This window comes from Sinohyriopsis cumingii, chromosome 8 (assembly GCF_028554795.1).
Source record: "Sinohyriopsis cumingii isolate HCF-2022 chromosome 8, ASM2855479v2, whole genome shotgun sequence".
Classification (NCBI taxonomy): domain Eukaryota; kingdom Metazoa; phylum Mollusca; class Bivalvia; order Unionida; family Unionidae; genus Sinohyriopsis; species Sinohyriopsis cumingii.
Genome location: NC_142968.1, coordinates 36361330 through 36375648, shown reverse-complemented (window position 1 = coordinate 36375648; position 14319 = coordinate 36361330). Strand labels below are relative to the sequence as shown.

General features: G+C 35.4%; 1 protein-coding gene across 4 annotated transcripts in view; it reads right to left on the bottom strand.

The window, feature by feature from the left end:
- The window catches only part of LOC149793289 (atrial natriuretic peptide receptor 1-like), a 659752-nt gene that overhangs the window by 207317 nt on the left and 438116 nt on the right, over nucleotides 1-14319 (bottom strand). Inside the window, exon 1 of one of the 4 annotated variants that reach the window (XM_089967265.1) lies at nucleotides 9673-10779. The exons of the other annotated variants lie outside the window; for them this stretch is intronic. Within the exon in view, the coding sequence (XP_089823391.1) occupies nucleotides 9673-10483 (811 nt within the window). The 5' untranslated portion in view covers nucleotides 10484-10779. Of the gene's footprint in view, nucleotides 1-9672; nucleotides 10780-14319 lie in introns of those variants that run through there. 4 annotated transcript variants of the gene reach the window in all.

Below are 14319 nucleotides of genomic sequence, written 5' to 3'. Positions count from 1 at the left end.
TTTTCTTCTTCCAATTAACATCTCTTTCTCTCTCTCTGTACCACTTAGTAGCACAACAATAGAACGTCACTATACATATTAACTACATGGGAAAGTACAAGACGAGGAACTCCTGGGGCTATACCACATGGCGCTACGCGAAGTGGAAAGGCTCAGGAAAGAGTCTTGGAAATATCCCATGTAGTACATAAGCAGACCAAACACATATACAAAAAAGCAAACACTATTATCCAAATCTCTAACTATGTCTCTCTATCTACAAATCCATACAGCTCCAACTGTATGGGGAACTAGTCCACGCTATAAGTGGCAAGTAACAAAAAACTTTTAGACTTTCTGGACAATATTAAATAAATAAAGGGAGGTCTAGTTCGATCCAGGTAAAACACAGATAAATAAAAAGAGTGTGGATCCTGACTCGAATACAACCTACCCAACTGCTTGCAATACCTTATAACGATGAAACGACACACTTGAACACGCATTTAAAACAACAGGATGTGTTTTTTCTTTCAAAATAGTGCACCGTTTCATCGGCAAAATTCAAAAACAGAAGCAAAATAACTATTTAAAAAATTTTTAAAAAAAGAGAAAGAAAAAGGGAGAGAAAAAAAAAACTGGGCAAAATTTGGAATAGAAGGCTATCCCAACAAATATACCATATAGCATACAAACAATATAGCATTATACACAATATCATACACGGGATGCAGGAGACCTCCAGCCAAGGTCAACTAGAAAATCAGGGATGAAATATCGAAGACGGTGAATGAAACCGATTCGTAAAATCTTACCTGTAGAAAACACTAGGGCTAAAGAACAAATACCCCGACAAAATTACTCCAAATCAAATTTTGTTCGGAATCCTTTTCTAAAGAATACAAACAACATATCAGGGGGTTAACACACTAACACACATACATAAAATAACTTTATTATTTTGGTTAAGTGGGTGGGGATCTGTCTGGTGCCCCCTTCCCCCCCCCCAAGAAAAAAAAAAATTAACCACGAACATAATGGGGTTTTGTCTCACCAATGTCCTTTGTCCTTCTTCCTTCTTCTTCAAAATGGAGGCGTTGACAATAGTGACAGTAACAGAATTGTAATGGCAGTTATGTTTTTGAAAGATTTTGTAGTAGTAATTGTGGCGTTCTCAGAGGCACGTATAGTATTAGTAGCAGTAGTAGTAGTAGTAGCAATACGGGTAATAATGGGATTATTATAGTAGTAGTAGTAGCAGCAGCAATGCGGGTAATAATGGGATTGTTATAGCAGTAGAAGTAATGGTGGTGGTAACATTAGAGGTAGTGGTGGTGGTGAAAGCGATTTTGGCAGATGTAGAATCGTCGTTGTAAGCAGCAGAAGCATCACTAGCTGTAGTTGTAGAGAGAAGAAGAAGAAAAACGATGGATCAGTATTAACTTATTTGTCGAACAATCTGGTGTTAATCATACTACAGCGGCTTCATTGGTCTAATTGCCGGATTTTGAGTCATAACTGGCTCATGCAGAGCAAGTAGAACACCGTAACAAGCGAGAAAACAGTCAAATCCTTTGAGGCGCCGTAGCGGTCAAAAGCTAATCCAATCAAAACGTTGCCGTTGAAATTTGAATGTCATATGTCCAGAATTAAAATTTAACGTGTTGTATCAAAAATGCTTGTCCTTAAAGTTCCATTTTCTAGGTCGAGATTTTAGATTGTATCTGTTGAATTAAACAGTCGTGATTGAAAGTTTTATTTTCTATGTCGAGGTTTTCAGATTGTGTCGTTTGAATTACACGACGATGGTTGAAATTTCAATGTCATTCATCGATAGTTCCTAATTTAAGTATTGATTCCAAGAGTTTGTGTTGAAAGTTCCATTTCATATGTTGAGTATTTAGATTTCATCTGCTGAATTGCACAGCGCTGGCTGAAAATTCGATGTCAAATGTCGTGTTTTTAGATTGTATCTTCTGACTTACACGACGGTTGTTGAAATTTTAAATTCATATGTCGAGAATTTAAATTTAACATGTTGAATCACATTGATTGTGTTGAAAGTTCTATTTCGTATGTTGACTTTTTAGATTATGTCTGTTGAATTACACACCGATGGTTGAACATTTTATTGTGCTTGTCAGAATTGGTATTTTTTATATGGTGAAATAATGTGTTGGTGTTAAAAATAACATTACACAATGTCCACTTTAACAATACAAAATAATATTGAGTATTAAGATACATCATTCGTGTATTCAATTATGAGACACCATTACATTCATTTCTTGCATTTACAGTTTGAAAGTTATCAATCACAGGTCGAGAATTACTATGAATTTCTTCGCTAGAGGTCGCTCTCATGAACGGACCGCGTTACTTTTAAACAAGTAGGCTGCTTCTCGTTGCTGTGAAATTCAACAGATGAAATCTAAATACTCTCGATATGAAATGGAACTTTCATCACAAAGAGTTACATTCAGCGTGTGAATTAGCGATTCTTGACATATGATATTGAAATTTCAACCACCGCCGTGTAATTCAAAATATACACTGTAAAACGCCTACGTAGGAAATAGAGCTTTAAACCACGACTGTATAATTCAACATGTAACATCTAAACTCTCGATCTAGAAAATGGAACTTTAAGGAAATGTAATTTGATCCAACACGTGATGTTAGATTTCTCGACATACGACATCGAAATTTCAACTGCAACTTTCTCATTGCACCAGCTTTTGTCTGCTACGGCGCCCCATAAATTCCCTTCTAATCACACGGCTGTCAGGTTTACTGAACTAGGAAATCGCTAATGAGCAAAGCTTTTTGTCCCACAAGTTTGTGTGGAGGTACCAAAGACGTTGAGAAATAGGATTTAGAGCTTCTTCTTCACAGATGCAAATTTTCCGCTAAATTTAAATTTTAAAAATTACATTTTAATTTCATTTAACCAGTTACCAAGGACGTATTTGATTAAATTAGTTTGTATTGAAAGAGTCAGTAATTGAACATACAAACCTTGTTTTCAAGAAAACGAACCTGAAGTAAATTACTTTCCAATAGGAAACCTGTGTTTGATTGTCAGCTTTACTGATCCAAATATCCATTTGTTTTCTTCTTTTTTACGCATGATGGGACGATGTCTTAAAAGTATCATGCAACTGGTTAAAATATATGTTGCTGTAACACCTGTTTGAAATTATGTTGCTCAATTTTATTTGTATAACTTAGGACACCAACAAATCATTGCAACGCAGGAACGTTGTCAGGTTTCTTTTTGAGGCTTTTGCATATTTATATATTTAGTGAGCACGAAGACTAAATGGACACTACCGATTCCTTTCTCTCTGAAATACCTATGCAAAATAAGAGAACAACCAGTATTTTACTTTAATTGAACTCTATCATGTAAAACTGTACGGTTTATTAAAGCCCCAATGCCACCATTTATCATAAATTTGGAAGGAAATTATGTGTAAACAAAAAAGCTATCAGACGTAATCCGGTCTTTGAAATAATCAAAATGTTAGGTTTAAACGACGTTCAAAATATTCATTTTAGAATTAAGAGGTAACACCCCTTAATTCAAGCAACGAAGTCTAGTAATTCTTTTTTCCGAAGCGCTCCAAAAGTTGTGCTGCGATACATTCGACAAATTCCATTAGTGATTAATCTAGTAACAAAAACATTGGCAAGTGGAGCACAAACTGATTCGAGGGGCAGGAAGAGAGGCAGCTGATCTGAGACGACAAAGCCTGCATTAAAAAAAAAAAAAACTAAAACAATGCTGATGATCAACTGGGGCGCTGGATTATACAATGAAGGGCATAACTGGGCTGAAGACAATCCGACAAAGCGGGATGTTTGCTTTTTATGTTTACAACGGTGACGTGATCAAATAGTGTGTGCCAGCTATCGACTGCAATCATTTGACCTTTGGATGTTCCCAATCAACATCGGATTAATTCGTACACACGTGGAAAATGGCAGGGTATATCAGTTCGAGGGAGAATGTACATGGCTCACAATGTGATAAAATATCGATATTATCTGGTTTTAATGGAACCATCACTGCTTAGGACCAATATCTTTCAAGATTCAGTATTATTCAGATAGTTCGACATACACGGCTTTTGCACTTAATGAAGGCCAAGTGTCTTTAATAGTTCCGTATATGCAACAAAGACGGATATATATATATATATATATATATATATATATATATATATATATATATATATATATATATATATGTATGTACCTGTGTATTGAATATTGTTCATATGTGTATAGTGCGATATATGCTGAAATGTATGTACATGTGTATTGAATATTGTTTATATTTGTATGTTTCCCAGTATGGTCACATATAGTCATTCATGTTAAATATGTTCGAATGAGTCTGCGACGATACCTGGCTATGTGCATAGTCTTGTGTTTTTATTTTGTGTATTTGTTTTTAACATAGCCGATTACAAAAACTGAGGACCATATGGCAGATGGGTCAGCTATGACCTAATATGTCATCCTCGTTAAAGATAGTTTATTACTATTATATATATATATATATATATATATATATATATATATATATATATATATATATATATATATATATTTACCACGCTAATCTGTCCATGAGTAATGCGTTGAAATTCCCCCAAAATTAGCATTCACTGCCTTGTGTTGACCAGTTAAATGCATTTTTAACACGTGAAATATGGTATTGTATCTTAATTGATAAACCTTTTAAATGTATATAATCTGTGAGAATGATGAGATTTGTGGCTATGTGTGATTCTTTCACTGTATAAATTAATTCAATAATATTTTAAGAAACAAATTAGGAAATTCTTGGAAGTCTTTCACTCATGGAGAAATTACATGCGTATTTTTCTTCAAACTCAATTTGAAAAAAAAAAAACTCAGTTTAAAGAGTACTAGTTTCATACCTTTAAAAATGCAACAGTCTCATTCTCAGTTGATATAAACAGCATGAAAATAAAGCAAAACACAAAATACAAAAAATGAATGTGAGTAGCCCTTCTTTTATTTTTTTAATTTCATCGTGTGATGATTCTCTGTGGAGTTATGAAATACAACAATACCGAAATTTAAATATATACCTGGACAGACAATCACACACCGAGCAATTGTATGATCAAGTTTTAAAGCGGAATACAAATAGCGTTTTCTATCGCAATATCTTACATACATCTATCATACAAAATTCCTTTCATTTGATACAAACGTTATATTCATTCAGTGTAAATATATGTAATATATCCGTTCTCTTTCGAGATGAAAGAGAGGGTGCATAAAAAAGTACGTTGAAGTGTCAACAACTGATGTTTTGTTGTTTGGTTTAGTTTCGTGTATTATGTTATAGGTAGGTTATTTTAGTGCCGAGGTAATCTGATTAAAAGTACGTACAATATTATCTCATGTTAGGATTCTAACCCGGAATCTTTCGGTTACACGCCAACCACTAAACTCCGTGATATTTCTTAAAGTGAAAACAAAACCCGCCTATAACGTTAAAGATGGTTGGAGGCATGATATGGATCAATTTTGACCATGTGACCGGAGCAATTGCGAAATTATGAAAGGTAACAATTCCGATTTATCGATGTAATTCGGATATATCGATGAAATTCCGATATATGAATACTCTGTAATGTCTGACACATTTCGTTTACCGTTATGTTAGTATAACGAATAAAAGGAAATTAAATGAAGTACCCTAAATGGCCACGTCATTATATTAAAATTGTGCTATCAACCAATGGGTCTATTGTCTCATGTACACTTTTAAGGACGATTAGTTTAAGATACAATATAGTGACCTCAGTTCCACTTTTATGTATATAACCATATGGTACTGAAACAGCTGGGACATCTTCCTACACTCTGTCAACAACCTAACGTTAAGACATCTGGCGTTCAAGGTGAACATGTTTGAAATTTTAGTTTTAATATTTCTAAGCAATAATCGATACAATAGTTTTGAAGTCCAGGCCTAATTCTTACCACAAACGACCATATACTAACAAATACAACCATTTTAGTTTCATGTTGAAATTAGTCACTATAAACAAATATCACATTCTACGTTACTGTAATTATTACATGTATTTGGAATCGCGTCTTGAAACGATGAAAGACGTTTGGACATTTTCATTGCAAATTCGATAACCAGTAAAGCCTAGAAGAAAATTAAGCGTTGATAGATATCAGTGTCAAACCTCTGAGTGCTTTGTTAGCAGCCTTTGAGAAAGCATTTACTTTGTCATAAACTATTTCTCATGCCAGTGACCACTAGCCTTCACCGCTCCCATATATTTTGCCACAAGGTGTGGAAACAAAATGACGTCATCCAGGTCAGTGATGAAAACCTTAATGCTGAAATCGGTGCGAAAAGACTTTTAACTCTATTGGCTTGACAAATAATTAACAGCTTTCTATGGTACTTTCCATTAACTAATTCTTCTCGATTCGATGGTTCCTAAAGCACTGACCATTAAGTCAGGATGTGGGTGAGGGAATCACTTTTTGGCGGGAGGGGGCAGCCCCTTTTGCCATTTTAAACAATTCTGGTCCGCTGCCACTCTCTTGCCGTGTTTTGCGTATTTATCAGGTGACAAATATTTATTTTCACAATAAGAATCAAAGCAAATAATCTGGTTTTAGAGAAATCTCCAAGCGACCTAAATATTGTTGATGCCTAATTACTTAATATCAACATAAACGTTCATAAATTGTAAATTCATAATATTTATATTTGCCACATAACACAGTAACGGTGGAGCGCAAAAAAGATATTACCCCCTCCCTTTGAATTACAAAACACAATAGAACTCATTTTAGTATTACAAATAAGCAAAACGAAAAGTAGATAATTCAATCAAATATAATGTATATAACATATCTGGATAACGATGCGGTAACTGATATTTCCTTATATTACATATTCCATTTTTCATTACCGGGTATAATCATAAAGAAATAAAATTAATTGATTCTGAAATTGCGTTCTCACGTTTTTTTGTTGCTTAGTTTGCTCCATGCTGTAGAGGAGGACAAAACTGTGTGTGCATGCGTGAGAAGAGACAGACGGATGGGTTGGTGGATGGATGTACACATTTTGTGTCATTAGATTGCGGTAGCGATAATAATTGGCCGGATCAGTGAGCTAGTTGGAAATGAATCTTACGATTGAAGTATGACAACATGTATTGGCCCTCGACAAGTTTCACACTCGAGGGAGAGAGACTTCGCGCTGAGAGCGATAGTAAACTACGGGCTGTGATTAATTTGGGAAGGTTGTTTTATTATATAGTATTGAATGGCACAGTGTGCTTCGCTGGCGGAACATAACGGGCTATTATGATGGGTGTCGAGCACGAGACATGGACAACTGTTGTCGAGGAACAGGGATGTAACATATCACATAACACTAATACAACATTACCGAAATATAGGGAATAATAAACATGTCAGACACTTCTGTTTCATGCCTATGCCCTGTAGATTATAGTTCACGTAAGGTGAACAATGAAATCTATATTAAATGAACCGGACCCTGTTCTTTAAAATCTGAATGAAAAAAACTTGACAATTAATTAACGGTATTCTAGATTTGACCGCAAAAAGATTCGTTTAAGACGGCGATCGCTGAGCAGAAAATAATTTAAATGTTTGGTAAATGCGGTTAATAACAAATCTCTCACACAGTTTATTAAAGGTCGGTTAGATAATGAGATAGTTTACAACAAAAACGTATTAAGAAATACATTTTCTAAATATATGAATGGAACACAATACTATAATCCGAATGGTGGACACAATATCTTTACGATAAATAGCTAGGGTTTGTTTTTTTTTTGTTGCATTTTATAAAACGACATGCTATAATTGGCTCCACATCTAATGTTATTCAACAGAATCTCTGCCACATATTCAGAAAGTGTTTCGAGCGCAACCAATGTAGTTATTGGCTTATTTCGATATTGGTACCTAAGACTTAATTTGTAGTTTTTTTTCTTCTTATTTTCTTTTCTGTGTATGCAGCCCGATCCATTTTATTTCTAGTGTTTAGTTTGTAGGAAAGTTGCTGACATTACGTATAATGTTTGGAATGCTATCTTTTAGGGTTAACTTCGCTGATATACAGGTATTCTAGCAAGGAAAGGCAGGAGGTACGCGATCGTATCGTGTAGTCAGATTTTAGTAAAGAAACGTCTTGTTTTAATAGTGACTGATGTATTATATTTTTATAGATGCATCTTTTTTTGCCTGTTGTCTGTGATGTGAAATCAACCGGCTTGTTTCCCAAGATATTAGAGAGGTTGATATAACATAACTGAATTGTTTTAAAACTTATTCAGTTGCATATGGCGAGATACGGACTTAATGACTTAAATGTACCGGTGTTTGTCAAATACGTGTGAGATTATTAGTTGCAATAAATATATACATTCTTGACCACTTTCAGGTTTTGGTAGAAATAGTTGTAAAAAGTTCATGTTAAGGCCCGCAGAGAAATGCCCCCACCGCAGATCCCCCGCAACCCCCTAGAACTAGCTAGTTTGTTTGGTTTTTAAGAAACTTGTACATTTCAGAGATGTAGCAAACGAGGCAAGATGTGTGTGTGTGTGTGTGTGTGTGTGTGTGTGTGTGTGAGAGAGAGAGAGAGAGAGAGGTCTGGATATTTCTGGCCCAAAACCAAATTTATTCGATCCACACACATTTTATAAGAGATTTTGTGCTACTTTAATAAAAATATACTCCTTGTTTGCGTGCTTGGATTATCATAGTTGCAAACGCAGCATATGCTATGGGCCCCGTACTTTCAAGGGCTCCGCACTAAATGCTTTCAAGCTATCAATTACCTACAGGTAAATATACTATTACTGAAATGTCCGACATATTTGTCGTATTATCTGGCTGTACAGCAAATGAAACAATACAATTACTTTACTATGCAAGTTAAAACTTTATGTTTTAATATTTATGTGCTTTTTAAAAATTTAGGGCCTCTTTATAGCATATGCTACGGGCCACGCACTAACTTAATCCGGCACAGGTGTACGTGTGTACGTGCGAGAGAGTCAAGCTTATTTATTTAGAAAATGATTAAATGTACTTTGTATATATGAACACAGTTTCGTCTCTTCTGACATGGAGAGAGATTTGTTATAAAATCCGAAAGAGATATTCTAAAATAAAGTAATTCAATTCATTCGAACCACAGTGAAGTTTAGAAGATCCAAAAGAAATGCAATTAAAGGGATCTAGATTTTCAGCAGAACAAAAGTTATGCTTATAAAGTTTCTCATCTACTGGCTGTGTCTACTTAGAGGTATACGCCAGATGTGTTAATTCGATTTTTAAAAACAATATTGAAAGAAATCTGCAATACTGCTTGAACGACAAAACCATACTTGAAGCTAGCAGTATTTTATCAGTCACTGATTTTCAATCACTCATTTATATTTCAAACACAATATTTTTGCACTTGAAAGTTATTAATGCAATGAAGAAACCAAACTGAATTGCGAAAAGGTTGAGGACATTCTGTACATCATGGACAATTTTTTTCTAAAGGTAACCTGAGTGCATTTGTGTGTGTGTTTATCGATCGATCAAGAGAGAGAGAGAGAGAGAGAGAGAGAGAGAGAGAGAGACTCTTACTTCTGACATTTTTAGAGGCTGTTTGCAATATTTCCCCTATATCGTATTTATGTGGTAATTCCTCGTCCAAGGCCTTGTACCAGGGTAAGAAACGAAATGCATTTTTGAGCCTGTAGAATATGGCTTCCATTCGGAAGTAACAATTTGACTTTCCTTTGTTTTTATTTTCATCAAGATTGTCGTGGTAAATCAAACCCAATCTCGTCCAATTGAAAGAAGCTACTGTATCCACAAAAAACTTTGCCATATCGGAATATACTCCTTGAACTCGTGTCAGAAGTTTGTATTCCTTCTTATCGTCGAAATCTTGCACAAGGGCACCGGCACTTAAGACAGGAATGTTCCAGTGAGGGGAAAATCGAGCGATAGGGGCAATAGCGTAATCACAAACCGGGCCTATGAATACGTCAGCGCTTTTGTTCATGAACATATCTATAGCTGCCAAAGGTCCTATGGTTTCTGAGCAATTTGAATCTTTATAATTTATTATCATTTTGTGATTTGGTAGGATATTTTGTTTTTCTACATTTTCAATGGCGTAACTTATTGCAGGCAATACCTTGGAAAGGCTCCATGAGAATTTCGGATTACCTGGGAGAATAACACCCAGTTTAATCTCATTAAGGGAAGATATGGTATGTATCAGAATGTAAAACGTTGAAATGATGCGATGAACATTAAATATCACAGCCATTCTGAGAAATGAGAAATCTAAGAATAAACAGATATCCAAATTTTCTGAATACGCACAAATCTTGGGAACCCTGCTCCAGCACTCTATCAGTTCCAAATGCGTTTGGATGATTATCATATGATAACCGACAACAGAGAAGCTAGAAAGGGTTTAATTCTCGCAGGTTGTTTTCTGAAATGGCGAAAACATAAATAAGCCTTTTCAGTCCATAGTGAGACGATCTTTAATGCGAAACGCAAAGACAATCCTGCGAAATAGTTATTTAATTGCTTATGCATCTATCCAATGGAAGACGGCCTGCTTCATCCCTTGATTCTATTTCTTATCGTTCTGATGCAGTTAACTAAATCTAGGAACAATATTCCGACTCCGCAAAGCCACTGGAGACGTTTGTTGATGCCTTGACTGCAAGAGAAATAGCTGCAATTACTGCCGCTGCTTCGCAAGTTCTTGCCACTTCAGTCATCACAGATCTATAAGCAATTAGTGATTGAGTTTTGTTAATAAGATACGTATAATTACAAGGCAAACGAAGCCTTATTTGCTGCATTGCTGATGAACGTAAATAGATCAGAACTCACTGCTTTTCGTTTTTACCCAGTGCTACTGGCGTCGGGTTAATCCATGTTACCGTAAGCTTAAGGGAGATAATCAGTCGTTAGCAGGGACGCCGTCGGATCAGCAAATATTCATTTATACGGCTTAATTGCATCTGTAATTTGCATGTTGTCAATAATTAGTGGCCGCAAGATGAGCCATAGCGTATACATATTGTACCATTAACTGAGTTAATTTGGTAACTCACTCTGTGGGTCGCATTTTATTTTACATCCATATGTCAACACTAAATGCAATATTTGATGATGAACAAAAATCGCGCACACACAGAAGACTTCAATAATTGTCCAGTATCAATCGATTACATGTCAAAAACTCCACGTACAAATCTTGCTACCCCAAATTGTCTGACACATCCGCGTCGGAGAAAAAGCTACAACTGTGTTGTGTGTATGTAACACAGGCTTCAAATACCTTCAACTCAACACTGCTATGATAGGGACACATTGTATCGATAGTCATGTTATCAACTGAACGCGATGTGGTAGTGTGTTTAGAGAGAATGTGACTTTGTTGCATTACTGGTCAACCAGTTCAACAAAGAAAGAACAATGAACTAGTGTAAGGAGGTCCATTTGAATACTGTATTTTTCTTCTTCTCGTGTTTCCATTTCAAGAACCAATCATAAATCTCGCGTACTAATCGTTGCACATTATTGTCGGTCTGAAATTGAATGGTAAATATTGAATAAATAAAATTTAGGCAATCGTTCAGAATATACTTTTGGCTCGAATCACTCGATTAAAGGGTATTTTAGAACGTTTGTAAGGTGGAACAAAGTCTAACAAAATCAGTGTTTCTTCATTTAATACAATGTAACTGTCCACGCATAGAATCCAATTACCGACTGCAGATGAAATCAACTATCTTGTACATTGTCTACTCCGCGGTTGTTGTTATTTTACCCCAGATCTGACTTGAGTGTCGATTTTATGTCCAGAGAAATGGGTCATCTTAACCTTATTTCACAAACAAGGAGTTCACTGAAAACAAAACTGTACTCAAAATATAATGAAATCTTTTGAAGGAGCCGTCTATAAATGTCCGTTTACATGTACACTGGTCCTAATATTTGCAACCATTATTCACGAAGTGAATATTTCTTTCATTGGTCTGGCGTCAGCATATTCGCCCGTTTTTTAAAATTTGTTTAAAACGTTTTTACTTTTTTGCTTATTGTTCTAAATATTTCGAACTCCCATTTGGAGAAAGACGTTGGTTTTGCGAAGTGTTCTGTATTCGTCATAAGACTGAGAATTATGTCGTCAGTTTGTATTAACGCTTAATTCCTCTCCTGTGAAAGTTAACATGTGTATTGTTATCAACACGCAAACTGCCGACTAGAATATTAAATATTTGACAAAATAATTCCTTCATGTCATTTGGCGATTTGAACGGAAAGAAAGCGGACATATTTGGCAAAGCGAACCGTGTGTATTCGCTTATAAGTTCGGCTGAATTGCAAACTGTACACAACCAGATTTTCCGTAACAAAATGCGTTGGTAGATCCAGATCTGTGTTTATTCTACTGATTACTAGTAACCAACTGCATGGACCCAGATCGGTCGGAATATTATGCGACGGCAAATCTGGGTTTGAGCAGTTGTACTCGTCTTAGTGGCGGGTATGGGCGCAATAATGCAAATAAGGTACATGTGTTAGCTACCGGAACGAAGGAGAATATATTTGAAATTAAAGTATTTATGTGACTATGAGCTTTTGCAATATTTATAGAAAATAATCGTCCTTTCATTGATTTTCATTTTATGCATATACCTTCTGCATGTCAACACATTTGATTATAAGTATTACAATGTGTACGTAGCAAGTCATATGCATTCACCATCTTTTCTTGTTATCTCTTTTTGTCGCCACTGTTCCTGAAACTACGATATTTTAGCTTAGTTGCTAATGAACATGTGATATTTCAGTGAAGATACTCCTGAATATAGATTTCAGTGAAGTTACTACTGAATATATATATATTTCAGTGAAGATACTCTTGAACATAGATTTCAGTGAAGTTACTACTGAATATATATATTTCAGCGATATTGCTCCTAAAAATGTCAGCGACGTTGCTCCTGATCATATGTTATTTCAGCGAAGTGGTCAAAGGAGATTACATGATGGAGATTGCCCATCAAGAAAATAAACATTAGAAACGTAATCTGATTTAACCACAAAAAGATAAATATTTCTTGAAAGCTTTTAAAGGTTATGGCAGCTTAAGGAAACCTTACAATATGCAAACAATTTCACGGTTTTCTAAAGAAGCCATCTGCATCGAAATCGAATCACGTGTGGCAAGACGTAAATGTTATCTCGAGTGGCAGCGAAAACAATATTTCAAAGTTCACAGATGAACTTTCTTGATTTATATTGCCATTTAAGAACATCCTGATTTATTTTTACTCGTCGTCAACTAAGGCTTCCAACTGCGGTAGATGCATCCAGGAACTAATTCAAGACTATTAAATTATTCATGTTCTCTAGATATCTGTTAAATAATTTTTGAAATGAAAATTCTGACACTAAACCTGTCTCAACATGTTTGTCTTTATCTTCTTGGCTCTGTATCTCAGGGTGTGAAAAGTACGGTACTTCCAGTCCATCGACCTCCAAATATATGCAATAATACTTGTCCAGTTCTATCAATGGTAGTCTGCATACAAATAGAATACCCACAGAAAATGCGTCTTTTAGTGATAAAATCCTTTAGAATTGCACAAACACTACACTATCCATGGCCAACTGTAACAGGTTTGATGAAACCCGCTTCTTTCATTCCCCCAATAAATCTAATCGCGTTAATTCGGAAGATCCAGATGTGTGATAGTTCCTTTAAAGTAGCATCCTACAGGTGTGGCAATGAATGGTATATGTGAGGGGTTTAATACCGCTATCTAGTTCATGGCATTCAGAAAACGGAGTTTTGACCTTACCCTATTCAAGTGTACATTCATTGTAACAAAACGACCACGTTGGCAGTGTTTTTTTTTTTTTTTTTTTTTTTTGCACAGCATAAGAAAGGTATAAACAGTCTTGAGGCATATTTCCAACAGGATTCACTAATTGTTCTCCATTTTAATCATGAGTGGAACATTATTTTATTCACGAGACTGTATCCAATGGCAACGTCTTCGGTGTGACCTCTGGGGTAACTGTTCTTTGAGTATAAAAGTCTTTAACGAAAGGTTTCAAAATAATGTACATGTACTCTTGTGTTTGAAATCTGAGTCCACCATAGCTTCCAGCTTCGCACTTATGTAAAATGAACACGCAAACGCCTCTAAACGTTTTTGTTTGGAAAAAATGAGTCACACTAGGATA